This window comes from Prosopis cineraria, unplaced genomic scaffold, assembly GCF_029017545.1.
Source record: "Prosopis cineraria cultivar Desert tree isolate PC_DT_omini unplaced genomic scaffold, ASM2901754v1 PC993, whole genome shotgun sequence".
Lineage (NCBI taxonomy): Eukaryota > Viridiplantae > Streptophyta > Magnoliopsida > Fabales > Fabaceae > Prosopis > Prosopis cineraria.
In genome coordinates, this window is record NW_026556318.1 from 9,148 (window position 1) to 36,142 (window position 26,995).

The window sequence follows — 26,995 nt, forward strand, 5'->3', positions numbered from 1 at the left end:
GGAATATGACCGATGAATGTATATCCAAATCCAAATCCTGCATATCAACAGGTTTTAACCCAAACCATATGATCACCAAAGACTCATCGATATATATGCAACCACTATATATATACATGTTCCAGCAATTTTGATAGCAAGAATTCCTTGTTATTATTGCTCTCGTTCTATTTATGTTCCATTTTGTTGTGTCCTAATCTGATCAATTAGGTTGTTTCTGATCAGTGCTTTTCATTCCACTTTGTATCTGCATTTTCAACTCGAAATCAAAATATCTACCTATATATATGTGTGTGTGTGGTTTAAGACTTTAAGGTGATTCGAATATACGTAACGTAGCTAGGCTAGCTAGTGAAAGTGCCAGAAGGAAAAGGTTTGAACAGATGGTTTTTAATCATACGAAAAGATATAGAGAAAGAGTAAGAAGAAAATTAAACGAAACGTAACTAATAAACAGGATTTATTGTTAAATGATTTATTTGTCAAGTTATTTGTTCATAGATCATAATAAGTTAATAACACTATATAGTTTATGGGCTTTGGTTTTATTCTTATTTTTTGTTTTCAAACATTATTTTGCAAACCATTCGTTAAAAGTATTTTTTAAAAACAAAACAAGATCAAAATTATATATATTTGATTATGTTAGTATAAAAATAATTTTGTAATTAAAAAAAGGGTCCAACAATGGTGGTTGCCAATATATAATGATGATAGTAGTTGTCATGACTGAAGGTAATATATAATAGTTGACGTATAGTATTATGTTTTAAAAGTTAGAATAGAAAATAATTCTAAGATATTTCATTTTTTCAAATAAAATGAAAATAGTTTTGAATAACATTCAAATCCAAAACATTTACTCAAATAATTTTTTTATTTTTAAAAATAATTTTAAGAAAAACAGAAATCTAACAAGCCTTATATATTTGGCTTCAATTATTGAGATAATGATAATTTTTATCGTCCCATTAGCATACCTCTTATATATCTTAACATTAGTCAATGGGAAAATGACATATAAAAATATACTTTTTTTATTAAAAAATATAAGGTATTTTTAACTGAATCTCACCCCTCAATAAAATAGTTACCTATTTTCAAATTAATCATGTCTTCTTATATTTACTCCTGTTAAACACCCTACGGTAAATATAAAGTTATTATTAATAGGGGTACTGAAAAAAAATAATGATTACACTTCAAAAGACTAAAAATATTTTATATTTTTAAATATCTAACTCCTCAAAAAATATTTTATATTTTTGAACAGAAGGAGTATATAGCTATAAAGACAATTACTGCCACCAAGTTGACCTCTCTAAGTTTAAATTCAATTGAGGCTACTTATAAATACATTCAAATTAAATAATATGATCACTTAAGGACAATTATTAAATAGGCTTGCGTTTTTCACATTTATCACCTCTTATTGCGATTTCCCGAGTTTTTTAGGCTGCTTTGAATCTGTATTTTACTATTTTAGCAAATTTTGGTTTATATTGGTTGTGTTGATCTTTTTGTGACAACCTTGCTTTGGCATAGTGATGTTATTGGGAAAAATAAGAATATAAATAAAAAATTTCTTCCAACTATGATGTCCAAAAAAATTCTTGCAAGTAATTACTGACCTCTATATTTTTTTAAAGAAAATAAAAGGCTATGAAAAGAAATATATAAAAGGAGAGAATTAATTTTTGTCAATATTCATTGACCTTGTGCAACTTAAAGAGATAAGTGACATATAGTTTATTTTTTAATTAAACGATAAAAAGAAATCATAAATACAAGCCCTAATCAACCAAAACCCAACAACTAAGAGCAGGAAACAAACAAAAGTTCAAAATATCGTGAAAAAAAAAAAAAAACCTTAAAGACACAATGATGTGAAGACCAGTTGTTCTGTAAATCAAGAAGCTAGTCAAACAAACAAAGAAGACACAAACACAAGCTTACATTAAGATTTCAAGCAGATCTGCAAGCCACTAATTAACATGGCATGTGTTTCTTTTTTTTTACCCACTCACACAAAAAAGCTAATATTATTGTTATTTTTAACCATGTATGCAGTAGTTGATATTTGTTTATTAAAGAAATGTAGAAAAAATGCATGACCAGGTACGAGAGTTTGAAAATTGAGTAGAGGAAGACACTAGTTGTTTGGGCAGAGTACAGTATATATGGATGAGGCCTCGAATTGGATTGGTGCAAGAGAAGAAGAAAGAAACAAAACCAAACAGAGTACAACATGTGTCAGTTCTCCTTCAACCGAATCGTGCCGTACGATATATGTTCTACTCCATGTGTATCTGATCCATCCCCCACCGCCACATCATCAGCGCGTCTCTTCACTCCCCGGGCTGCGATCCCATCGCGTTTTATCACTCCTCACGCACACCATTCTCATTTATGAAGGGATTCATTGCCTCCTTTACCCCCAGATAGGACATTTTATGGAAATAGAAATGCTGCTTTTTTCAAAATATAAGATATTTTTTTTATTTTTTTTATAAATTATTTATATCAACTTTATTATTATTGATATTAAAAAATATAAAAAAATAAAATTATATAAAATTTTAAATATACTTTTATATAATAAATTTATAAAGTAACATCATATTACCTTTTTTCTCTCATAAAAATAATTATAAAAATATCTCTTAAATATTGCTTAAAAAGATATATACTGACTTATAAAACCTTAAAATATGCGATATAAATGAGATCTGAGAAAATATTATGTAAGCTTTATAATATTTTTTAATTATATATCTATTTTATATTATTATTTTTTAAATAAAATTATTATTATTATTAAAAAAGAACATGTGATGTTTAACGAGAGTATAATTAAAAGAATATAAACTTTTTAAGAAATTAAATTTTTATTTAACCTTTTTCTAAAATCATGAAGTAATTATTGATACCTTGAGGGAGTGAAATTAGGCCAGCCTCTGTTGAACTATATTGTGGTTCAAGTGAAGTATCTATTTGCTATTTTTGAGAAATTAATCATTTGGGCACTATATTTTTTATTTGATTGTCAGCCAATCTCTATATTTTTTACTTCATTACAATTTAATTCCTGAATTTCATCTCGCTGCAACTCATTTTCTTTAGTTTTAGTGATTTAAAACACTAGTATTTAAATTTCAAGTGCTTTAGTTCTTATTATTTTTTTAAATGAAAACTAATATTTTAAATAATCAAAATTATATGTATTGGGTTGCACTAAGTTTGAGTTCAAAAATTAAGTTGAAATTAAGTCAAAATTATAAGGACTATATTACAATAAATCAAAATTCAAGAATTCATTAATAGCCAAGTTAAAATTAGAGAAACTAAATTATTAATTTTCTTATTTTTATTCATTATTGATTATTAGTCATTTACTATTTGCTTATCTGCATATAATAAGTTAGTAACTATATTTTCTTATTTAAAATATTTATTTAACATTTAATTTTAAATCTGGCTGTATATGAATGTGAAAATCTTAATTTTGCCGTTCTCCATAAATATATTATAGTAATTAAAAATAAACTTACTTCATTTAGAAATCTGCAAGGACAAAATAAAAATCCCAACCACAATCATTATTAATTTAAATGCAAAAAAATTAAATTTAGAATGTTTTTCCCTTGAATTTCTTTGTATTAAATATATTGAATATATGAATAACTTGATTTTAAAAACCACATAAAACAAGCATTAATAAGGGTGAGGGGGTAGGAAGGATGGTGGATATATGTGATGTCAAGATTCAGGCATGTACTGGCTATGTAAGAGTTAATTACATCAACATTGCCAACCTAAAATAAATTCAGGTTTAAATAACCTAATAAAATATGTAACATTTATAATGGATTAACCTATTGATTATTCATGAATAATCTTAGCTCATTTAATGCATAATGCCCACTGACTTTTATTAAGTTCTTGTTATTTAATTTGGATTGAACTATTTGAATTTGAAGTAGACATAAAAAAAAAAGAAAAAGAAATAGTCACCTATATAAATATATTATACAGAACGCACTATCCATCTCATCAAAATAAAAAAAAGATGACTAAGTTACTAATTTTATATAAAAATAGAATAAAATTCTAATTTTATATCTATTAAATGAGAAAATTTTAAATTTATATTACATTATTTTTAATAGTTAATAAATTTAAATAGAGATAATATTAAAAAATATAATGAATATTTACTATTAAATCTAATGTCTTGTAATAAGAATTAAGAGATCTTTTTAGAAGGCATCCTATAATAAAAACACAATGAAGTATATATATGATATTAATTTATATTATTATTTAATATAATTAAGTACATGTTAGCTTATCTAGTGCTCTTTAAATTGAGTTTCAAATACACAATTTTGTTAAACATACGTTGAAAAAGATTTGTTATCTTTACGATTCTTTTTCTATGTCAATTGAATTAGTCAAAATTCAATATAATTTTTGATAAATTTGATACCAAAATACAGTATGACTATTGTTGGATAAATTCAAGCGTTATCCTGAACTTGCAAATTCATGATACAAAACATTGATAAGTTCTAAAAAAAATTAAAATTAAAATTAAATTTTTAAAAATTATATATCTTTTCAATTATATTTTTATTAAATAAACTACGTAAATGCTTTCATAATCATAGTAGAAATTACCAAATTATTTAAAAAAATAAAACAAAAGGTAAATCTAAGAAAATAATTATAAAACTATCAAATGATTTAAATTTTATTTGTTAAGGGATGTTTATTTTTTAATGTTAGACTGGACATGAAGATATCTATACCCAGTAAAAAAAAAATGTCCAGTATGGCGTACTAAGGAAATAATAATGTTACAAGTCTCAGAATTATTTTTCTTATTTTAAATACTGATATTATTATTATTATTTTATTTGGATTAAATTAGTAGTTTTGTACTCCTACTATCTCTCTCCCTCTGTTTTTTTCCCTTTTATAACCGATGATTTGCTTTGATTCGATAATCTCTTCCCTCTCTCTCATCTCTTCCCTCGGTTCTCTATAAAAACGCCGAACCAAATACAAACAACGCCAAAGCGTCTTTCTACTTTCTATCACCAACCTGTGTCATTCTTCTTCTTCACTGCTCTGAAAGCTGCAAATGGACAAACCCGACACCGAGCCCTGGAGGCCCGACCCGTTTCATTCCGTCATGTTCAGGCCGCCGGAGACCCCGCGTGAGCCCATGGAGTTCCTCTCTCGTTCATGGAGCGTCTCTGCTCTTGAAGTTTCCAAAGCTCTCTCCCCAGCTCAGCTCTCGCTTTCCAAGCCCCCTAGTGGAGGTTTTCCCGGCGTTGGCGCTCACGGCGGTCCCATTCTCGAAGACATCGCCGGCGAAATCGAAGAGAATGCCACCGTTTCTGGCAACCCATTCTCTTTTGCTTCCTCTGAGACTTCGCAGATGGTCATGGAGCGAATTATGTCACAGTCGGTGAGTGAGCTTGGTGGAGCAGAGCATGTATGTACAGTCAAATCACGGCATTCTTTGTTTTGTTCTTGTTTTGTTTTTCGATTTTTCTCCTTCCTGAAGATGGAAACGTCTCTGATGGATTTATGTGACTGTTTTTTCTTCGCCCATCTGTGCTTTTGTTTTTTCCTTCTGGTTCTTGTTAGCCACTCCTGTCTTTCATTCACACTTCCAGAAACTGATTTTGGTTTCTAGCTATATTTGTCTTGTTCTCAAACTCCAATCAAATCCTTTCTTCCTTTCTTCCCTGTTTCTCACATTCCTTGTGCATCAATCCTCTCAGATTCCTGTGTTTTCCATTCCCAGGTAATCTTCTTCTTCTTCACGGAAGTATATCACAATCACTCTGGTTCTTTCAGTTTCTTACTTACTCTTTCCTCACATTTCTTGTGCATCGATTCTTTCAGTTTCACATTCCAATTTTCCGTTCTGTATCCTCCTCACACGAGTATTTCATGATTTTATCGCACAACCAGTAACAGAAGCACAATCATTCCTCTTCTCCCCCCCCCGGCCCTCTCTCACTCTTTTTTCATTATCTCAACGGGTTTGGTTACAACAATCAATGGCTCTTTTTTCATTCACAAACAATATATAACTGACGCAATTATTGCTTTCACCCGCGCAGCAGGAGGTATCTCCACGCACTTCAGGCAGGCTCTCTCACAGTAGTGGCCCTCTCAACGGAACACAGAGCTGTGGCTCCTTAACCGATAGTCCTCCTGTGTCTCCCTCTGAGATCGACGATGTCAAGGTATGTATATGTGTCCCTTTTTTTGTCGTACCATTTTTTCAAAAATGGAGTCCTATACGATTATACTCCTATTAGATCCATCATGACGCTTTAATTTATTCGCGTTTTAATAATTATATTTCCCTGTCTCGTACACGTATTATTACCGCTTTCCACCTTGCCGGTGGACTCCGGGCCGGAATCTGACATCCACCTAATCCGACAGCCATGTTTGCCGCTGCTGTTTTTTTAACTTTTGTTGTGGTACGAAAAACGATTACTGGTCTCTCTGCTGCCAACTTAGAACCGAGCATATAGTTCAGCTTTCACTATAACCAACGCTCTTTAATGATATACCCAGAGAGAGAAATAGCCTGCACTCGTGGTGGGGGTGGTTCTTCTCGTTACTTTCTTCAATGCCTTAATTAATTCCACTCATTTTCCTTCTTCCCATGAGACACTTGTTCTGACTAACCCATTTATTTATGTATGATTAGATTAACCCTCCCGTGATATGCTAGTAAGTCGGCTGAACGAAAACGAAAACTTACTGTAAAAGATAAGAATATTTCTTTATATTTGTCTATTTTTACTCTCAGACTTTTATTTTTAGCTTTATTTGTTGTTTCTCTCATTGTTCGAGTTCGACCCCATGAGTTTCGTTTGGATTGGTTAGAATATATCATCACATAGGACTGTCCTGCTAGTTCGAAATTCGTCTCTATTACGATTGCAATAATGGCCGATGGACCCAAGAAGCACGAGGTGGTTGCTTGTATTGGGATTTCTCTTATCTTGAGTTTTCAACTGTTATTTCCTTTCTCGTTCATGATGTGTCTCTTGAGAGAAACAAGAAGATCATATACGCAGATTCTGGACATGGTTTTTGTTGTTCCGTTTCCAGAGCTTGTTTGTTGTTAATGGACCCCGCCAATTCCTTTCTTCTGCAGTATAACCGCCCCACCAACAACAGCAGCTTGAATACTCAATTCCGGCCGACCACCGTCGCCGGAGGTACTGTTGCCGCGGCCGGAGGCGGGGGGAAGACGGTCGGGAGGTGGCTCAAGGATAGGAAGGAGAAGAAAAAAGAGGAGACCAGGGCCCACAATGCTCAGCTTCACGCGGCCGTCTCTGTTGCCGGGGTTGCGGCCGCCGTCGCGGCCATCGCTGCCGCCACTGCGGCGTCCTCTGGAGCTGGTAAAGACGAGCAGATGGCAAAAACTGACATGGCGGTTGCCTCGGCGGCGACCTTGGTCGCTGCACAGTGCGTCGAGGCAGCAGAAGCCATGGGTGCTGAGCGTGAGCACCTTCAATCGGTTGTCGGCTCCGCCGTGAATGTGAGATCCGCCGGAGACATCATGACATTAACTGCTGCAGCAGCTACAGGTATGAAAATAATTGATTAATCACTTCCTTCTTTCCCAATAATATCCTTGAAAATGTACGATTGAATTTCAATCTTAAATCTTTAGATATATTAAAGTTAAAATTAGAATACCACTATACATTCTTCTGAGCATCACATATTCTATACTTCTTCCACGAATTGAAATGGTACAAAATTGTTTCAAAGCATTAAAATTGACAATGACTCTCTTTGGGGAGGACCAAAATATGATTTGATCTTTGTGGTACTGACTCGTTGCTGATGAGGCCAATCTTGGGCTTGTTACTTTGAATTGGCAGCTTTACGTGGGGCAGCCACATTGAAAGCAAGGGCCCTCAAGGAAGTTTGGAATATTGCAGCAGTAATTCCTGTGGAGAAAGGCATGGGAGCTAGTGGCAATGGAAGCAACGGCAATTCAAACAGCAGCTTTAGTGGCGAATTAGCCCCGGAAGAAAATTTCTTAGGCATCTGTAGCAGAGAATTACTTGCCAGAGGCTGTGAACTCCTTAAACGAACTCGCAAAGGTATGATATGAATAACATAGGACAAGGACAAGATTATAGCTTATGAAGGGATGTAGCCTAATGTTTCTGTTGAGATTTGGATGTACATGGTGGTTAGTGATTTGGGTTTTGTTTTTGTGGTTTCATTTGACAATTTGCAGGTGATCTTCATTGGAAAATTGTATCAGTTTACATAAACAGGATGAACCAGGTGTGACTTTTATTCCATCTGTTTTAGATCTTAGGATAACGTCCTTTGTTGGATACTAGACAATGATGAATGACCAATCAGTGGATAATTATTTGGGGATCTTCAATTAGGAGCGATGGTTAATGATGAGTTTGAACCTCATCATGGAAAAAGCTAGCAAGTGTGGGCTTCTCTTATTAGCAGAATGATGATGTGTTAAGATTGGATCTTTACTTTAGTTTCTTAGAAATCTTCATTCTTTAACTCTTTTGAAGCCTCTTTTTGTGCAGGTTATGCTGAAGATGAAGAGTAGACATGTTGCTGGGACCATCACTAAAAAGAAAAAGAGTGAGTCTCTTTAGTCTTTAGTGTGTCTCTTTGATTGCTTTTGTCTTTCTCTAATAATTATTTTAGTAACAGATTTGGAGGTGGGTCTTCTTCCATTTAGGGATTTGTGAAAGCTCTGATCACTAAAATATCAAAAGATTAAAGCCGTCATCTTTAATTCCTCACCCTCTTTTTTTGAATTTTCAAAGATGCAGTGCTAGAACTCACTCACATCCCGATGGGGACCGAGAAATTCCTCACCCTTTCCTTTTTATTTTGAATTCTGCAGATGTGGTATTGGAAGTGATAAAGGATATGCCAGCCTGGCCCGGCAGGCACCTACTCGAAGGTGGTGAGAACCGGCGCTACTTCGGGCTGAAGACAGTGATGCGAGGCGTAGTCGAATTTGAATGCAAAAATCAAAGGGAGTATGATGTGTGGACTCAGGGAGTCTCAAGGCTTCTCTCCATTGCTGCTGAAAGGAACAATAAGAACAGAATATGAACTTTTCTTCTGAAGGAGGAAAAATGGTAATTTTTTTGCAGAAATTGGAGGGATATAGGATCCCTCCATGGTGGGGTTCTGTTCACTGTAAAAAGGGTTAGAGGGGGAAAAAAGAAAAAGAAAAAAAAAAACTAAAGGCATAGATAGCTATATGGTCTTAAGATGGGGTCTTCTTTCTTCAATATTTTGCGGAACATACAATATGATGATGATGATGGGGTTTTTGGCTATTGTGTGTTATATTTTATTGTGAAATGGGATAAAAATTTTAAAAAGTAAAGTGTATTTGAACCAAAGTGAAGAACACAAGCATGTGAACTTAAGGGATGGTCTTCATTCTTTCACTGTTGTGGAAAGGAAAAGGGTATCTTGTACTGGGGTAGTCAAAAAGAGAAAAAGGAAGAATTCCCCATTTAGTCTTTTTAAAGTATTAATTAATACTTTGAAGATAAAGACGCACACAAGAGCCTGATCCTATGAAGCATTTTGTGTGATACCATGTGGGTTCTAGTGGTTGTTGTTTAATGTTATTGTTTATGATCTAGTACTACTGCTACTGGAGGAGCTATCATTGTTTTGGACTATGATCTTCCCTAGTTTATTATATATAATCTGACGTTGTCTCTTTGAGCAAGTGCTTCACAGATTGGGGAGGTTTTATTTTGTTTTTTTAAATTCTTTCAAGAGGATTAAGAAAATTAGATCGGGAGCTGGAGAATGTTCCCTAAATATACTTATTCTAATTAGGATACTATTTGTTGATGGGAATTGAAGCAATGTTACCAGACATGGGATAATAAATAATTAATAAAACATAAGGCCTTTGTATCAATAACAAAATGTAAAAAGAATGCCTATTTATTACTTGAATTGAACTCTTAAAAAAATTTATTTGCAACTTAAAATTTATAATTTTATGTTCATTTTTTCGATGATCTTTAATTGTCATTCTTCCTAGATAAAAAAATCACCATCAATATACTTTGGAGAATGTGACAGTTAAGTCTTTTTTTAAAAAAATTAATGATAGTTAAGTTCATAAAATTTTCTGAAAAATAATTTATAAATATTAATTTAGATAATTATAAATTTAAAAATTTTAATTTTAAATAAGATATCTAAATTTTTAGTTTACAATTGAAAGTATGTAAATCAATATTTATAATTTATTTTTTGAGACTTAATTTTCATTGATCCCTTTTTGGAATTTTATTGTCATTCTTCTAGACTTGAGTTTTGTATTCCATTTTCTTTTTTGGCTTCTCTCTCTTTTTTTTTTGGGTGGGGGACTATATTTGAAGTTATAGATTTTATAAATTTTCCAGATTCTTTAACTTAAAAGGTTTGCAGTGTTGTTTGAAAGCACGTAAAATTGGATCTCCTTAATGGTGCAACCTTTTTCTTGGACAAATCTTGATTCTCAGAGAAGATCCAAATTCACAGAACTGTAATCTACAGGGGAAAAAACAAGGCAGAACAGGAAGAAACAGTGCCTTGAAATTCAAAAGATGAAATGAAACAGGAGATTTATGGCTTTATGATTCTGAATCAACTTTAAAGGCACAGTATAAAAATGATTGTTAATATTAACAATTTGGAGGCACAAATTGTTGATTGTTCAATTCGCAGACTGAGATGGCTGGGATCCACCCAGCTTTTCAAGTATTGAGGTTCAAGCCTTTTGTTGAATCCGTGGACAGCAATTTATGTACGATTCCCGGTTTGCCTATTGGAATATATATACATATATATATATCGTATATCATAATGCTTGCACATTCCCCAATCATACATACGACACATGTAGTTGCCTTTCTTTTAATCCAAGCCTGTCGCTTTACAGTTTAATTTTGATCTCGACACAGTTTAGACAACGACAGATGAGCTCTGTATTAGCTTTACGGTCTTTAATGAAACAGCTTAGAACATGTTGTCAAATTTTTTAAAAAACACGTCTAGTATTTGTTTCTTATAAATGAGTTCATACATAGTAGAGTTTATAATATGAGTTAATTGGAACCATATAGGTTGACCCATGAGTTGAATTGGGTTAAATCTATTTTTTATATGAAGTAAAAAAAATCTCAATCCAACCCAATACAATTTTTATAGGTTGGTGGTTAAATAGATTAATTCACCAATATATTTAATTTTTTTGTAAATTCTCAAAAAACAAATGTATGAGATTGATCCATTATATCATGATTCATTTCAAATATATTAGGGGATTGTAGTGCTAAAATAATATAGATTAAATGGGCTAATCTTAACTCATTAGGGCCAGCCCATTTGATTCATAGGTCATCTGGTTGAGCAAAAAAAGAGCTATTTTTTATTTGGATAATTTTTTTTCAACACAACTTGACTCTCATAATAAGTTATTGGGCCCAACTCATATATACTCATCTATATTTCTAGCTCTAGTTGGTAGTAGTAAAATACAATCTTATGAAATGCTAAATCCTACTCAATTTAAAATTTGATCCAAAGTAGAGCCGAAAAATTGGAAAGAAGCCTATACCTTTTCCTTGTACTGAACACACTCACATGGACCCATAGGACGGACTCTTAACTTTTCTCCATTCTTTGGGCCTGATCCAAAGTACTTTTGATCCACCCCAATTCTGGCCCAAAGTGTCTTATTTGGGCCCAGTAATTCTCTCCACAGCCGATCGTCTCTGCCCGGCAAATGTTTCTCCTGTCTTCAGTGATTTTGGTGGATGAAATGAAATAAATAAGCTCCATAGCTAAACTGATTTGGTTTTTGCTGACAAGGAACTGGACTGAACTCCCACTAGACGAGACGGCATGGAGGCTTTATTATAGGCTTCCGCAAGTAGTTTGAGGTGTGCTCTTTATTTTGCCCCTTTTTTTCTGGTTACCAACCGGGGTCATTCCGTTCGGCGAGCCGTCGCCACCGTCAAGGCCACTGTCGCCGTTTATCGAGCCTCCTATTGTCAAGCACGTCGTCTCCTTCAAGGTATTGTATTTGATTTCCTATTAATTGGTCTGGCTTCTCGTAGTAGGATTACTTTAAGGGTAATTTACTGGAGTGGATTAGACTTCGGTCATGTGGAAGTTAATGGATTTAATATGAACTCATCCTTTTTACAGCATTTCGCAACACAGGTCTCCATCTTTGGATCCAAGCTGAGATTTTCCATGGCGGTGCAACAGTAGGAGTAGGAGCCCTCCTTCTTCACTGAATCAATTTGATTCTGATTGTTGCGTATTGATTTCATTGATCCGTTTCGAAGTTCGAAGAGTTCTCGGATTCTTGCTGTCTTTCCTAATTTCTCGGCTACCAAACGGATTATCGAAGTTCGTTTGCATTTTATCGAAGGCGTTGATTTTGCATTCCTCCATCCATGGAAACCACTGAGAACTCAGAATCCTCCGTTCCCTACGTAACAACTTTCATCCCATTTTCCTTGAATTGGTGACTTTTATTTCATGTTATATGCTAATACGTAGCCCTCCGTGGTACTGAATTTATGATGATGTATTGTTTGGTGGTTTGGAGTGTGTTTACGTAGGATTTAGAGAGCCGTAGAAGTTCCTTTTTATCAAATTTTTTGATAGTGATAACTGCATTGACATTTTTGATGGAACAATCTATTTCGGGCTTATAAGACCCATGGAGTTGGAGTTGGAGTATTACCCTCGTTAAATTCCTTGGTGACTTGGAGAATTTTAACTTCACAAACAACAAACAACAGCAACAACAAGCTTTTATCCCATTAGGTGGGGTCGACTACATGGATTGCAAGACATCATTATGCTCTATCATTTATCAAGCTTTTAGGAATATTATTAATTAAGAGATCGCGTTCAATAACTTCCAAGAGTGTTTTCTTAGGCCTTTCTCTACCTCTCTTAATCGGACTCAAAGTTATATGTTTCACTCTTCTCACTGGTGCCTCCCTTGATTTTCTTTGTACATGCCCAAACCATCTCAACCGATTTTCTACCATTTTTTCCTCAATAAGTGCTACCCTCACTTTTTCGCGTACATGCTTATTTCGAATTTTATCTTTACGTGTATGTCCGCACATCCATCGTAACATTCTCATCTCTGCTACTCTAACTTTATGCTCTTGCTGTCCCGTTAGAGCCCAGCATTCACTACTATATAACATTGCCGGTCTGATAGCAGTGCGATAAAACTTTCCTTTAAGTTTATTAGGCATCTTACGGTCGCAAATAACTCCTTTAGCTTTTCTCCTATTAAACCACCCAGCTTGAATTCTATGTGAAATATCTCCACTGATTTCACCATCATTTTGAATAATGGCTCCCAAATATCTAAACTTTTTCACTTGAGGTATAATTTGGTCTCCCAATTTCACTTCCAAATTATTGTCGAATAGTCCTTTACTAAATTTACAATATAAATATTCCATTTTACTTCTATTCAGACGAAAACCTTTCGACTCCAATGTCTTCCTCCATAACTCAAGTTTGCAATTAACCTCTTCTCTTGTCTCTGCTATAAGAACTATATCATCCGCGAAGAGCATACATTTCGGAATTTTCCCTTGAATATGTTCCGTCAAAACATTTAAGATCAAGTTGAACAAATAAGGACTCAGAGATGATCCCTGATGTAGTCCAATTTTTATAGGAAAATCCTTTGTTTGACCACTAGGCGTTCTTATACTAGTTTTTACCCCCTCATACATATCTTGTATGGTTTTAATATAAGCAATCTGTACTCCCTTTTTTTCTAACGCTTTCCAAAGCACTTTTCTTGGTATACGGTTATAAGCTTTTTCCAAATCAATAAAAACCATGTGTAGATCTTTATCTTTACAACGATACTTTTCCATTAATCTCCTTAGTAGATAAATCGCCTCTGTGGTTGATCTACCTGGCATAAAACCAAACTGATTCTCAGAAATACTTGTCTCCAATCTCAACCTGTGTTCAATTACTTTCTCCCACGATTTCATTATGTGGCTCATGAGTTTAATTCCTCTATAGTTAGTACAATTCTGAATATCTCCTTTATTTTTATAAATAGGAATTAATGTACTTCTCCTCCACTCATCAGGCATTTTCTTGGACCGTAAAATCACATTAAATAACTTAGTTAACCATCTCACCCCTTCTTCACCTAAACATTTTCACGCTTCGATAGATATACAATCAGGTCCGTTGTCTCTACCATTTGCCATTTTCTTAAGAGCTTCCTTTACCTTCTTATCACGTATTATTCAATAGAATGACAAATTTTGTTCTCCTTCACCAGTTACTAAATCCTCCAAGTTACTAGATGAACCCTCTCCATCATTGAAAAGTTTAGAAAAGTAAGTCTCCCATCTATTTTTAATTTCATCATTTGTAACTAAAGTTCTTCTCCTTTCATCCTTAATACACCTTACCTGTTCTAGATCTCTTAATTTTCTTTCCCTACTCTTGGCAATCTTATAAATATTTCGCTCTCCTTCCTTCGTCTCAAGGCTCTTATAAAATTCTTCAAAAGCTTTAGAATGAGCTTCACCTACAGCTCTCTTAGTTTCCTTCTTAGCCATACGGTGCCTCTCCCAATTTTTCTCATTGTTACACAAATGTATGGCTTTAAAACAGTTCTTCTTATACTTGATTTTGTTCTGTACACTATTATTCCACCAACAAGACTCCTTATCTCTCGAACCAAAACCTTTTGATTCTCCCAAAACTACTTTTGCAACCTCCCGTATCTTTTTAGCCATATCCTCCCACATGATGTTAGCACTTCCCTGAGATTTCCAAATTCCTTTATCCAAAAGATTTCGCTTGAAAATATCTTGCTTCTCACCTTTTAATTGCCACCACCTAATCCTTGGTGCTACTACTTGTCGACGTTTTTAAATTTTACTCAAAATACACACATCAAGGACTAAGACCCTATGTTGTGTCGTTACAGCATCTCCGGAGATCACCTTGCAATTTTTACAAAGTCTTCTATCTGTGTTCCTAACCAAAAGAAAATCAATCTGTGACCTTGAGGCTCCACTTTTGTAAGTGATGAGATGCTCATCTCTCTTCTTGAAACAAGTGTTGGCAATCTTAAAATCATACGCCAATGAGAAATCAAGAAGAGTTTGTCCTTCATTGTTTAGCTCTCCAAAACCAAAACCACCATGCACCCTCGCATACTGACCAGCTTCCCTCCCGACATGCCCATTAAAGTCTCCTCCAATAAAAATCTTTTCACTCTGTGGTATGCGTCGAATCAACCCCTCCAGATCCTTCCAAAATAATTCCTTAAGACTGGCTTCTGTCCCAACTTGCGGCGCATAAACGCTAACAATATTAATAGTCTCACGTCCAATTATCATTTTTAAGGAAATAATTCTGTCTCCAATTCTGCTAACTTCTACAACATTCTTCTTCCAGTCCTTATCTATAATGATGCCTACTCTATTGCGTGCACTTACTTTTCCTGTATACCAAAGTTTGAAACCTTGAATATCCTTAGCTTCTTCTCCACGCCATTTTGTTTCTTGCAGGCAAAGGATATTGATTTTCCTTTGAATCATAACACCTACAACCTCTACAGATTTACAATTCAATGTCCCAACATTCCAAGTATCAAATCTAATTTTACTCTCATGGACTAACTTCTTTAGCCGCGTGCGTCCAGAATGACGCGGTAGCCCTTGCTCATTTAACACTACATCCGGGCGTCGATGCAGCGGCTTTAACTCACTTATCACTGTACTCGAGCCATGCAGCGCGTTACTTACGGGCAACGACCTAGCATTAACATTATAACGTCTATTGTCCATGTTTATGATAGATTCAACAAAGTTTTACATTGACTGTTGATGGCCTAACACAACCCACCTCCTTTACCCGGGCTTGGGACCGGCTATAAACATAGGCGGAGTTGAAGAATTTTAACTTCACAAGTCCACTAAATTGTCAAACTAGGTTGTTCAATTCTGGTTCTGAATTCTGTCCTTCCACTTAAAGCAAGCAGCGAGTATCTATCAAATTTTGATTTTAAGCATCTCAATTGCTTAATGCTTGATCAACTGATCTAAAAAAACTAAATCACAAAATGAGAGTAATAAGAAGTAATCAGCAGAGGAAGGTTTGATGATGCAGGATTCATTTCTCCAAATTTCACTAAAGACTTTGTTAATGAGGTTTATCAGCTTGAGTTGCAGGAGGTATGGCAGGCATGAATACTAGACGCAGTAAACTTATCCTTGCTTTAATATCCCCTTCTATCAGTGATCAGCCTATTTTACCCTGCTACAACTACCAATAATATATATATATATATATAAGGCTTGCTGCAAAGTGTACATTAATAATAAATATGTCACTACTCGTGAGCCCTGGCCAATTTTTAGAAATGTACTGTGTACATAAATGTATTAGTGCACTTCTTCCTCCATTTATTCTAAGCTTTTGAAATTTGTTATTTTATAATGGGTAGTAAATTATACATTGCTAAATTCAACTTGCTTTCATAGCTAATCTACTTTTCTTTACCAGGATTCTCCTAAATTAGCAGGAACTGTTAACTGGGGCACAGCAACTGTTGTTGGAATATTTGCAGGCATGTTGTATGGAGGCAGCAAGGAGGCATCTGCTTCTGTTGTAAGTTTATAGCTAAAACAATGCTTTAAGCATTATGTTCATGTCCTTTGGCCATAGAAGAATATCAGTATTTCAACAAAGAAATGTCATTAAAATCAAAGGAATGTAATTGCGTTCTTTATGAGTTTGCATTTGATTTGCATACTAAGCAGCTATGATGAGTTCAGTTGGACAGCATTGCTAGGAGGGTCTGATGTTATTTTTCTTATTTGCAGTTCCAGAGAATTAACGTTGCTTGTAAAAGCATGAGTTTAGGGTGAGGAAGAATGTACCTAGAGGCAAAGTATAAAATGACCTAGTATGAGATGATGAATAAGAAACTGTTAAATATAGCTGTACACAAACGTGTATCGTTGGAAAGAGAGGTCAGATGGTGTTAAAAGTATGCCACTGTGGTGAAATTGTTTTGAACATTGCATTTCTTTTAAGTATGATGAAGCTAAAATCACACTTGCTCCGAAAATGAGGATGCACGGGGTACAGTATTAGCATAATGCTAAATAATTTGCTTAAAAATACAGTGAGTTGTCCCTTTATCTCTTTTTTTTTATATTTTATTTTATATTTGGGATAATCCTTTTTGTTAACTGAAGGAAAATAGAATTAGTCTCATTAATGTACATTTACTTATGTCTTCGGGGGTACAAGTTGTGTACATCTGAAATCAATATGAATCCATCTCACCTGGTTCACAAGTATACAAAGTTAATGTTTATAAAAAATCTTGCAAATTGCTGGCATGTAAGAACTGTGAACTACAAGTATAATGGTTGTTTACGAATGAAAGAAAAACTAATTTAGACATTGATTTGTTATATTTGCTTTGGTTTCATTTTTCTTTAACTAGTCATACATCCTTTTCATGGTGGTTCTCATAGCATTAACTTGTACGCTTTTTTCCCCACAATGTCCTCTATATTAATTTTGACATCCATTAAGTTCTTCCCATGTTTTGCTAGAGCAAGGATGCAGAAGTGATGTTGAAACTTGGAAGCACACCTGATAAACGTGAACAATATCGATTAATGAGAGATGCAATGGAGAAGCGGTTCATTCGAGTTACCAAGGGATCAATAATTGGCGGAGTACGACTTGGGATGTTCACTGCTGCATTTTATGGCATGCAGAATCTGCTAGCAGAAAAGCGGGGTGTGCATGATGTTTTTAATGTTGTCGGGGCAGGATCAGCCACTGCAGCAACATTTGGTTTGATCAGTAAGGAACCATTCATCTAGTTTTAAATTCATTGTGCAACTCTAGAGCATTCTGTACTGATGTGATAAACATTGTGAAAGAATTTCATTTTATTTTCTTGTGTGAATTTCTGAAATTGAATGGTTCAATATGATAAAGCTTATTTCTTACTTCAGTGCCAGGATCACTCGTTTGGCGTGCAAGGAATGTTGCGCTAGGATCTGTGCTGGGAGCAGCATTTTGTTTTCCTCTTGGTACCATGTTTAATACATTATATTTCAGTTTTCTTGAATATTGGAGTTTTGTTTTCTTTAGTATGGATATTGCTTCAATGAAAATCTGCAGATTTTGCCCCCACCCTGCCAATGACAGAAGAGAAATTTTTAGTAAGATAGAGAAACCAAAACTTCTGAAAAGCCATAATGCCTCCTCATCTATATTTTAAGTGAATAAACATGAAAATCTTTAAAATTACATATTCAACTTGATTTTTTTTTTCCTGAGCTGGTACTTTAAGGAGGATAGTTGTGTAATATTCTTACAATGTGTTAGTTTTTCCATCCTCATTTTCATGAGAAGCAAGTTCTCTGGCTACCTGTTGAAGTTATGTTTCCTTTGTCTGGCAGGTTGGTTACATTTGAAGCTTGTAGAAAAAGCTAATGAAGGGAATCCGATTTGTTCACATCCAGAATTAGATCGAAGGGAAGAAGTAAAGAGTGGTATTAGTGCCGCGATTGAGAGACTTGAAGAGAATTTAAAGAAATGAAAGCTTTAACTCTCCTTTTTTGGCCAAAAAAAAAGAGCAAGTTAAATTATCAATTATGTAGTGAATAATGAAGAGAGTATTTTAAATAGCTTTCATGTGCTCTTCAGTAGGAAAAAGAAACAATTCAATTATGGTTTCTCCAAATTTTTTAATTTATATACACATGAATAATGGATGCCCTGGTTTCGTGGACTCTTTTCATAGGTTCTGTAATCATGAGATTTATTTAGTCCTTCAACTGCATTTTGTCTGTAGTATTGGGGATTTGTGAATCAATACAATGCTCAAGAAAACTTGAGTCAATCCTCCAGCCATTACTAAGCCTTGAATTAACTATATCTATGGGGCAGCAAGGGTTCGAGTTTTGTTTATTATAGGATCTAAATTGAGTCATTCTGTTCGTGTATGATGATTAGTATAAAATGTGGCAAGCTTGTAAGACCCATGATTTATGAACTAAATCTATGTAACATGTATATAACAGATTTCCACTTAAAAGCTTGCCGTGCCTGATAGTGGCTGCGCAATTAAAACATAGTTGCTTGAGGATCTACCTACCCAAATTTCTATGTAATAATCAAAGAGAGTTACTGAATAATTAAAATGTTTGGCCTCTTAAAGCATTGTACTGAATTTCTTCATCTGCTCCAATCCTCTAGATCATCCAGTTAGTCCCCTTTAACGCATGTAGCTAATTAATATTTTTTTTTTTAGGGGCTAGTAAACTATCTAATATCTAAAGCTAAAGCTTTGACTAATCCGGATCAAGTTAGATTGGGATTCTGAGTGAAAGTTCTACCACGAAACACTTGCATTTCAAGGATTCAAATTTGGGACTTCTGATTAAATTGGTACAACTTTCTTGTTCAATCAAACACTTTTTAGCAGGAGAGAGTCAAAAAAAAGAAATTTGGGCCGATAGAGAGAGTCAAAATACAAATCCAAAGTCTAAGTGGAGGGTTGGGTTCAGGTCCAAGGTCCAAGTTCAGTCTAGTGGTGGCAGGGTCTAAATATCCAGATTTTCTGTCTAGGTTCAATAATAAAACAAATTAAAAGCCTGTATCAAAGTAAAATGTTCACTTTATACATTTTTACCAAACAAAACCATGATTAGATTACAAGGCATTTACACAAAGTACTCCCTTCGGTGCAAAATATATACATTTCTCTTTAATTAATTTTAGTTCAAAATATAAGCAATTTAATGCATGTAAAATAAGATTTTTTTTATTTTATCTCTTGTATTTAATAACCTATATATCTGTGTAAATGTATCTCTCGCTCATTATAGAATGTATTGATAATTGAGACAAGGGGTAAAAAGGAAAAATAATATATATTTTTATGAGAATGGAGACTTTATTAATATATGAAATTTTTCAAAAAAACTACTTATATTTTGAGGTTATTGCAAATATAGCCTATGTTATATAACCAAATCAAGCAAGTAGTTCAACATTTATTATATTCTGTATCATAACTGATTTATTATATTTGCCAATGATATGCAGTTATATATCAATGATAAACTCCTTGTAAATTTTTAAATTTTTAATGACAAATCCATTGTATATCAATGATAGATCATTTGCATATCAATGTGAACTAGCTACACTCTCAAATTTTTTAAAAATTTAGTTTATATTTTATGGGTATAAGATTTTTTTGGCCAGTGGATTAATTTATCCTTATATTTTGAACTGGAGGCAATATGTTAGGAGAGACAGAAAGAGCGATAAGGGTATGTATTTTTTTTATTTAATTTTGATTATTTATAATTATAAAGATAAAAATATATCATATTCAAAGAGATAAAAGAAATAAAAATATACGTACAAAATTTTCAAATTTTCATATAATTATACCCTTTTTATAGTTTTATTTGGAATATATTATTTAAATATACAAAATCAATAAACATATGCAGGGAGTTAAACTGTAATGGGTTTCACAAGGCTTGGGCCAAAAGCCCATTTCCTCAAAAAGGGCTCCAGTTAATGAAAGCCCACATGTAGAATTTGTGTTTTTGTCCTTTTTCTTCGTAGGCTCGGACCTTCGATATCTTAATCTATTAAAGATACATGATTTTTGATTCTTATAGTTTCATTAAGTTTTGTTTTTAATCTTCATGGTTGTTCTCAATGTCTTCAGTCTTTGTAAAAACTAAAAACGCTGAAAAAACTGAAACTACATAGATTTGAAAGATAAAAGCTATCCAATCTTTTCTAAAATTATAAGGATTAGAAATATTAAAAAATTATAAAAATTACAAATAAAATTTAATGAAATTATATGGATAGATAATTATGCTTTTCTTAATTTATTTTCTGTAGTTGTAAACTGTAACTACTATTTACTCTTTATATAAAAATAAAAATAAATGAAGTTAAAAATTTTATCTTTTATCATCTGTAGTTCTGCACCCTGTATTCTTCAGGTTATAATTCTGATAAATAAAATAATAATAATAATAATAATAATAAAAGAGTGGGAGTGAGGCAAAATCCAAAAGAGTGTCAAATCAAAGGGAAGGAGGAGTCAGAAAAACTTGGTGGGGAGGTAATGTCAGTGACAGACACTGACACACTCACACTCCCCATACCCTCTCCTTTTGGATCTTTAATCCAATTCTCTCCCCCCCCCTCTTCTCTTTCCGGAAACTGATTTTTCCTTTTCCCCCCCCACAAAATTTCAAATATGCGCTAATTAATTACTCATCATTATCAAATATTAAAAAAAAATAGAGAGAGAAATAGCTATTAAAAAGCCTATAAAAATATTAATAATAATTATAAATTTGTTATTATTAAAATTTTAATAATAAATCATGATTCTTATTTACAATTAAAAAATATAAATAATCAATAAAAAAAATTAACAAATATATTTAAAATTATTTATAAAGTCTATTAAAAATTTATGAAAGTCCTTGTAAATTTTAAGTTTTCACTGTTAATATAAAATAAAATATTAAAAAATTAAAAAAATATAAAATTGTATGTAACATGAAGTAGGAATTTGTTAGAGTTTGTTGTGAGTTGTAAATTAATTATTTATAATTTTTTTACTATTACTATACATATATATATATATATATCACTTGAAAAATATACAAACTATATTTGAAATTATATATAATGTCAGTTAAAAATTTATAAAAATTAATTATAAATTATAAGTCAATGATTTAAATCACTAAAAAATGCTTAAATGTTTTTGTTACGTTAGTTAGTAATTTATAAAAATTATTTATAATTTTTAAATTAATTAATAAAATATAATTTATTACAAATAAAAATTATGATATATTATTAAAATTTTAATTATAGTTGATTTTTTTTTTTTTGCCAAGATAATTCCTTGAATTGAAGTAGGGTAAATCTAGGACACAAGGTGACCTTATCCAAAACACGCACACACGCACACGTATAAAAGGTCATCGATATACACAAAGTTAATATACACCGTTAGTTAGTATTTAAACAATACTCTTTTTACCAATTTTACGCACCGTTATAATACTTCATCTGATTTTTATTATAAAATACATTTAATTATTTTATTTCACTGCAATCAAATAGAAACGGTCAAGTCATTAATTTTATTTAGAATATAATAAATTTTAAATTTTACTACTGTTTAAATGAAAAATTTTTAAATTGCATTACATTTACTTTTATGATTAATAAATTTAAATAAAAAAATATTAAAAAATATAATAAATACTTCATCAGGTGTCTTATATTAAAAACTAAATAACCTTTATAAAGTGCACCTTATAATTAGGATAGAGGAAAGTATGTGAATAGAAAAATTGAGAGTTAGAATTAGTTCAGAAGTTCTGGTAATAAATTAATGACTCTCTTACCATTAAATAGAAATGCTTTACACTATACATAATTCATGGTACTTGAAGGAAAATTAAAAGTCAGCTTCTAGAAAGGGTTGTCCCATATTCAGTAAATATTAGTTTTGTTTGCAATGATTTAATTTATAATTTACAAGATTGTATGCCTAAATCTCACAGTCAATATAAAAATCTTGTCAGTAAATTATTTGTAAGTATATCTATAGACTTTAAATTTGAAAGCATATCCTGATCTTAATGAACTTTTAAAACCAAACTCACCTCATTTTTTATTTTTTTTATTTTTTATTTTTTGCTATCGAAACAAAGAAAGGGTTCCCCTAGTCCACCCCGTGTACGTAGCTGGTTACAGAAGAATGATACCTTATGTTTAATGACAGATGGAGCATAATCTGTAGTACACCCAAAACAAAGTATAATTAATTGTTTTATATTGTTAATATAAGGAAAAATTACAATACAATTCCTTCAAATTATATAAATAATATTTAATCCCTCAAAATATCATAATATCAATGAAGTCTTTAGAGATCTCTTTGTCAATAGCCTTTTCAAAAAAGACTATTTTACCTTCATTAAAATAATAAAATTCAATCATAATTTTTGTTGTGGAAATCGTAAAAATTAAATAAAAAATTACAACTTATCAGGTGTAATTTCTGTTATTGAAAATAAATTCAATCACAACTTTTATTTAAAGAATTGTAACTTTTATTATACAAATAGTAAGAATTAAATAAGAAATTATAATTTATCAATAAAGATAAAATGATCTTTTTTTAAAATAGTTATTGATAAAGAAGTTCCTAATAACTTCATTAGTATTATGACATTTTAAGGTGTTAAATTATTATTTACATAATTTGAAAGAATTTTATTGTCATTTTTCTTAATATAAAGTGAATACAACATTTTTAAAAAATCCCCAAAGCTCACATCTATTCCAAGTAATATAAAATGACAAATTGCATGGTGATCAGGTTAGACTATTTATACAGAGTTTTCTCTGATCAATTATTTATATACTCAATCAAAATTTATTATAAAAATGTAGATATATTCATAAACATTAAAAATATTGCAATGTCTTTATAGAATTGAGCTAAATCATATAATTAATAATTTATAAACAATTTTATTTTTTAAAATTTTTTATATTATAAACAAGGACATAGGGCGTATTTGGATTACAATTGGTAAAAAATGTGATTATGGTTGCATAATATTTTTTAAAATTTATTTTAACAATAGACAATATTTGGATAATTTTTCAAAATTAATTATGAATGCTCAAATGGAGAGAAAAAGGCTCGAATAAAAAAAAATAACTCTTGTCAAATAAAATTTCAGAATGTAAATAGAGTTTAAAAAATTATACTCCCTTTGTTAAAAATATAAGATATTTTTTTAGGAGTTAGATCTTAAAAATGTGAGGCATTTTTAGCCTTTTGATATGTAATTATTTTTTTCAAAAATGTCCCTATTGATAATGACTTTATATTTATTATAAAGTATTTAATAGAGATAAATATAAAAAAATAAAATTAATTTAAAAATGAGTAATTATTTTATTAAAAAGTAAAATTTAATTAAAAATATTTTAAATTTTTAAATAGAAAGGGTAGGTGTTTAGATAAGATTTTTGAAAAATATAATTTTGAATTGGATTCTACGCGGATTTTGGATTGATTTCACTAACTTATAAAAAAATAATGGAAAGCAGCTGCTGTAGCGGGCCTCGTGAAAAATCAGACTTCTAGTACTGTACATTTTTGGGAGTGGTGTCTCCTTATCACATAATAACAATAGTTGTTGTTATTATTGTTATGATTGTACTAATATATTTATGAAAAAATGTAATATTTGGTACTTATTGAATTTTAATTCATATAATTTTTATTAGAATTAAAAATACTAAAAAAAACCGAAACTATGGTAATTTTAAAAACAAATATCATCTTATCTTTTTCAAAACTTTAGGTACTGAAGGCACGACAGGGACTAACAATAAAGTTAGATTAAATTATAGGGGTTGAGAGTTATATTTTTTTTATATTTAAATCAACTAAAATTAATGTGAAATGTTGGGACTCTAGTAATTTAAATAAGTAAATGGAAGTTTAAATATTAGTTTCTTTGTATGTAGTTAATTAAAAAGTTATGCTAATTGACCTACATTAAAAGAGATCATCTTTACAATTAACGATATTTATTCCTTTACTCTCAAAAACAGTAATAACCTCTTTATGTTATATTCCATTCATCTCAAATTATAAAATATTTTTAGATAAAATTTTACATACCAATAAAACTAATTAAATACACTTTACAATCTTATTTTTTCAAGACAAAAATATAAACTTTTAAAAATATCCTTCATTTAATACTCAATTGGTAAAAGAATATTGAAAAAATAGAATATATGGGAAGGATAATATTAAAAAGGTATCATTAATAAAATTTTATTTTATCAAAATATTTTATATTTTGAGACGCTTAATATTTTTTAAAAGCATCTTATAATTTAGGATAGAGAGAGTATTTACTATTAATTATTCTATTTCTACCAAAACCCACCCTCGCCCAAAATTAACCCATTGATTGTCAGAATTCTAGTGCTGGTGGATGCTCCAACGATCGACGGCGGCTAACTTGAGCTTTCGACGACCGGCGGTGGATGTGTTAATTTTTTTTTTAAGAGATAATGAGGATATTTTGGTAGCTATACATAAGGTTTATTTACAAATAAAAAATTTGAAATTTAAGAATAGTTTATGCATTTTATATTATTTGTAGTAATTAAAATCTCCCTGAGGAACTATATATTAATTTTCCTAAAATATTTCAAAAGGCCCAAATGACATTTCTACTTTGTGTTGTATATCTTAATCCAAATATTCATATTGTTGCAAATAAATGGTTAAAATGAATTCTGATAAGATTATCTTTTAACTTAATGTTTCATTTATTTTTGATTAAACATAAATGATCAATCGTTGATGAAATCTTACGGCTACAGTGTTGACGCTTACGAGGAGAGAAATTTTGGGACATTCATGCAAATCCATATCTAGCTTAAGACCATATTTTTACTAGAATTTTAAAACATTCTATCAATTAAGAAATCTTACACAGCCACACACATATGTTCCCAGTATAATTTCCATATGAGATTTGTCTAAACATTTACAAGAAATTTTATATCGTATTAATTGCGAGAAAACTCTCAGTTTCTTGCGCACGAGATCTTTTTGATATATCAAAATAACATTCCTCCTTGTCAGTTTTTATTTTAAAATTGTATCATAATTTGAAACAAAATTTATAGTTCGAGCCTTGCAAATAAAAATAATCATGTTTATTAGGATTTAGGAAAGTTTTTTTTTTTTTTAAGAACTGACGCAACAATTGAATTGGAGTTGGTAGTATCAAACACGATTGCTCAACAGGGATAAAAAGATTAAGATTAATTTGATTTGGATATTTAAAGATTATCAAATGAGATCGCGTAACCTTCATGGGAAAGCCAAGTATTTTATCACCAATTTAATACACGCATAATATATATATATATATATATATCAACATACGTGTGTATTTATATGAAAAAGAAGCAATGATTTTAAAGCCGGACCAGACCGGACAATCAGACCGGTCCGACCGTCGGCCAGTCCACATTCCGGCTAGGCTAGAAGGGAAAAACCATGTGAGACGTTGAGCCGGGTTGAGCCGGCCAAAACCGTCAGTTGGGGCGCGAACCGGGTTAGGTTTTTAAAAGCCAGACGATTCTTTTTTTCCCCCATATATTTTAGAATTCAGACTTTCACCCTAAAAGAAAAATTGAAAAGCAAACCACAGATGCAGAGGCATACCGCACACACACTCAGCTCTCAACTGACAAGGCAGTCACGGTTTCAGATCTCTCATCTCTTTGAGCTATAAAGTCACGGTTCGGCACCGATTTTCTGGCTTCTTGTTCAGACTTTCAGATCACTTTCACGATCGGCGCATCTGGTTTGGCTTCCTGTTTCATTTCTCGATTTCACGGTTTTAGTTCAGAGCTGCAAAGTCATGGTCGACGCATCTGGTAATTTTTTGATTTGGGATTTGATTAAGGTTTCTATGCTGAGTACTTCTCTTTAATTCTTATTTGTTTATTTTATGTCTTCATTTTTGATTATTTGTGGTTTTGGTTGAAGTAGTGTTATATATGATGTGACTTAGAATTCACGTGTATATTGCTTAGTAAATTGCTCCCAGTAACATGTTAAAATTTTGTGAGTGTATCTGTGTGTGCATACAGATGCTCAAACTGAAGACTGAATCCATATTGGTTATCTCTCTGTTTTCATTGCTCTCGTAGCCTCTTCTTTCTGCAGAACTTACTCAAAATCTTGTATAGCAGTTTTAGCATT

The 26,995-nt window shown here is 31.9% G+C and overlaps 2 protein-coding genes across 6 annotated transcripts; both read left to right on the top strand.

Moving 5' to 3' along the window:
* Positions 1-5,036: 5,036 nt before the first annotated feature.
* Positions 5,037-9,786, top strand: LOC129299004 (VAN3-binding protein-like). Of its 4 annotated transcripts, none has more exons than XM_054937442.1 (7): positions 5,037-5,476; positions 6,144-6,266; positions 7,196-7,631; positions 7,932-8,156; positions 8,297-8,346; positions 8,616-8,673; positions 8,942-9,786. In XM_054937442.1, the coding sequence occupies exons 1-7, from the start codon at positions 5,147-5,149 to the stop codon at positions 9,154-9,156; spliced, it is 1,437 nt and encodes a 478-aa protein (XP_054793417.1). In that variant the 5' UTR covers positions 5,037-5,146; the 3' UTR covers positions 9,157-9,786. The 4 variants fall into 4 exon arrangements, with proteins under 4 accessions (XP_054793417.1, XP_054793415.1, XP_054793416.1 ...); XM_054937440.1 differs by having other exon boundaries at positions 5,038-5,503; positions 6,141-6,266; XM_054937441.1 differs by having other exon boundaries at positions 5,038-5,476; positions 6,141-6,266.
* Positions 9,787-11,885: 2,099 nt separating this feature from the next.
* On the top strand, positions 11,886-18,950 carry LOC129299003 (uncharacterized). 2 transcript variants are annotated; one of them, XM_054937438.1, is made up of 6 exons: positions 11,886-12,136; positions 12,271-12,563; positions 16,648-16,752; positions 17,712-17,967; positions 18,123-18,200; positions 18,573-18,950. In XM_054937438.1, the coding sequence occupies exons 2-6, from the start codon at positions 12,525-12,527 to the stop codon at positions 18,710-18,712; spliced, it is 618 nt and encodes a 205-aa protein (XP_054793413.1). In that variant the 5' UTR covers positions 11,886-12,136; positions 12,271-12,524; the 3' UTR covers positions 18,713-18,950. The 2 variants fall into 2 exon arrangements, with proteins under 2 accessions (XP_054793413.1, XP_054793414.1); XM_054937439.1 differs by having other exon boundaries at positions 12,286-12,563.
* Positions 18,951-26,995: the final 8,045 nt, after the last annotated feature.

Excerpts from the sequence above, each read along its gene's own strand:
- LOC129299004 (XM_054937440.1), top strand. The coding sequence starts at position 5,147 with ATGGACAAACCCGACACCGAGCCCTGGAGGCCCGACCCGTTTCATTCC. Across the intron at positions 7,632-7,931 it reads AACTGCTGCAGCAGCTACAG|CTTTACGTGGGGCAGCCACA; the intron begins GTATGAAAATAA and ends TTGAATTGGCAG. Across the intron at positions 8,674-8,941 it reads CATCACTAAAAAGAAAAAGA|ATGTGGTATTGGAAGTGATA; the intron begins GTGAGTCTCTTT and ends TGAATTCTGCAG.
- LOC129299003 (XM_054937438.1), top strand. The coding sequence starts at position 12,525 with ATGGAAACCACTGAGAACTCAGAATCCTCCGTTCCCTAC. Across the intron at positions 16,753-17,711 it reads AGGAGGCATCTGCTTCTGTT|AGCAAGGATGCAGAAGTGAT; the intron begins GTAAGTTTATAG and ends ATGTTTTGCTAG. Across the intron at positions 18,201-18,572 it reads AGCATTTTGTTTTCCTCTTG|GTTGGTTACATTTGAAGCTT; the intron begins GTACCATGTTTA and ends TTTGTCTGGCAG.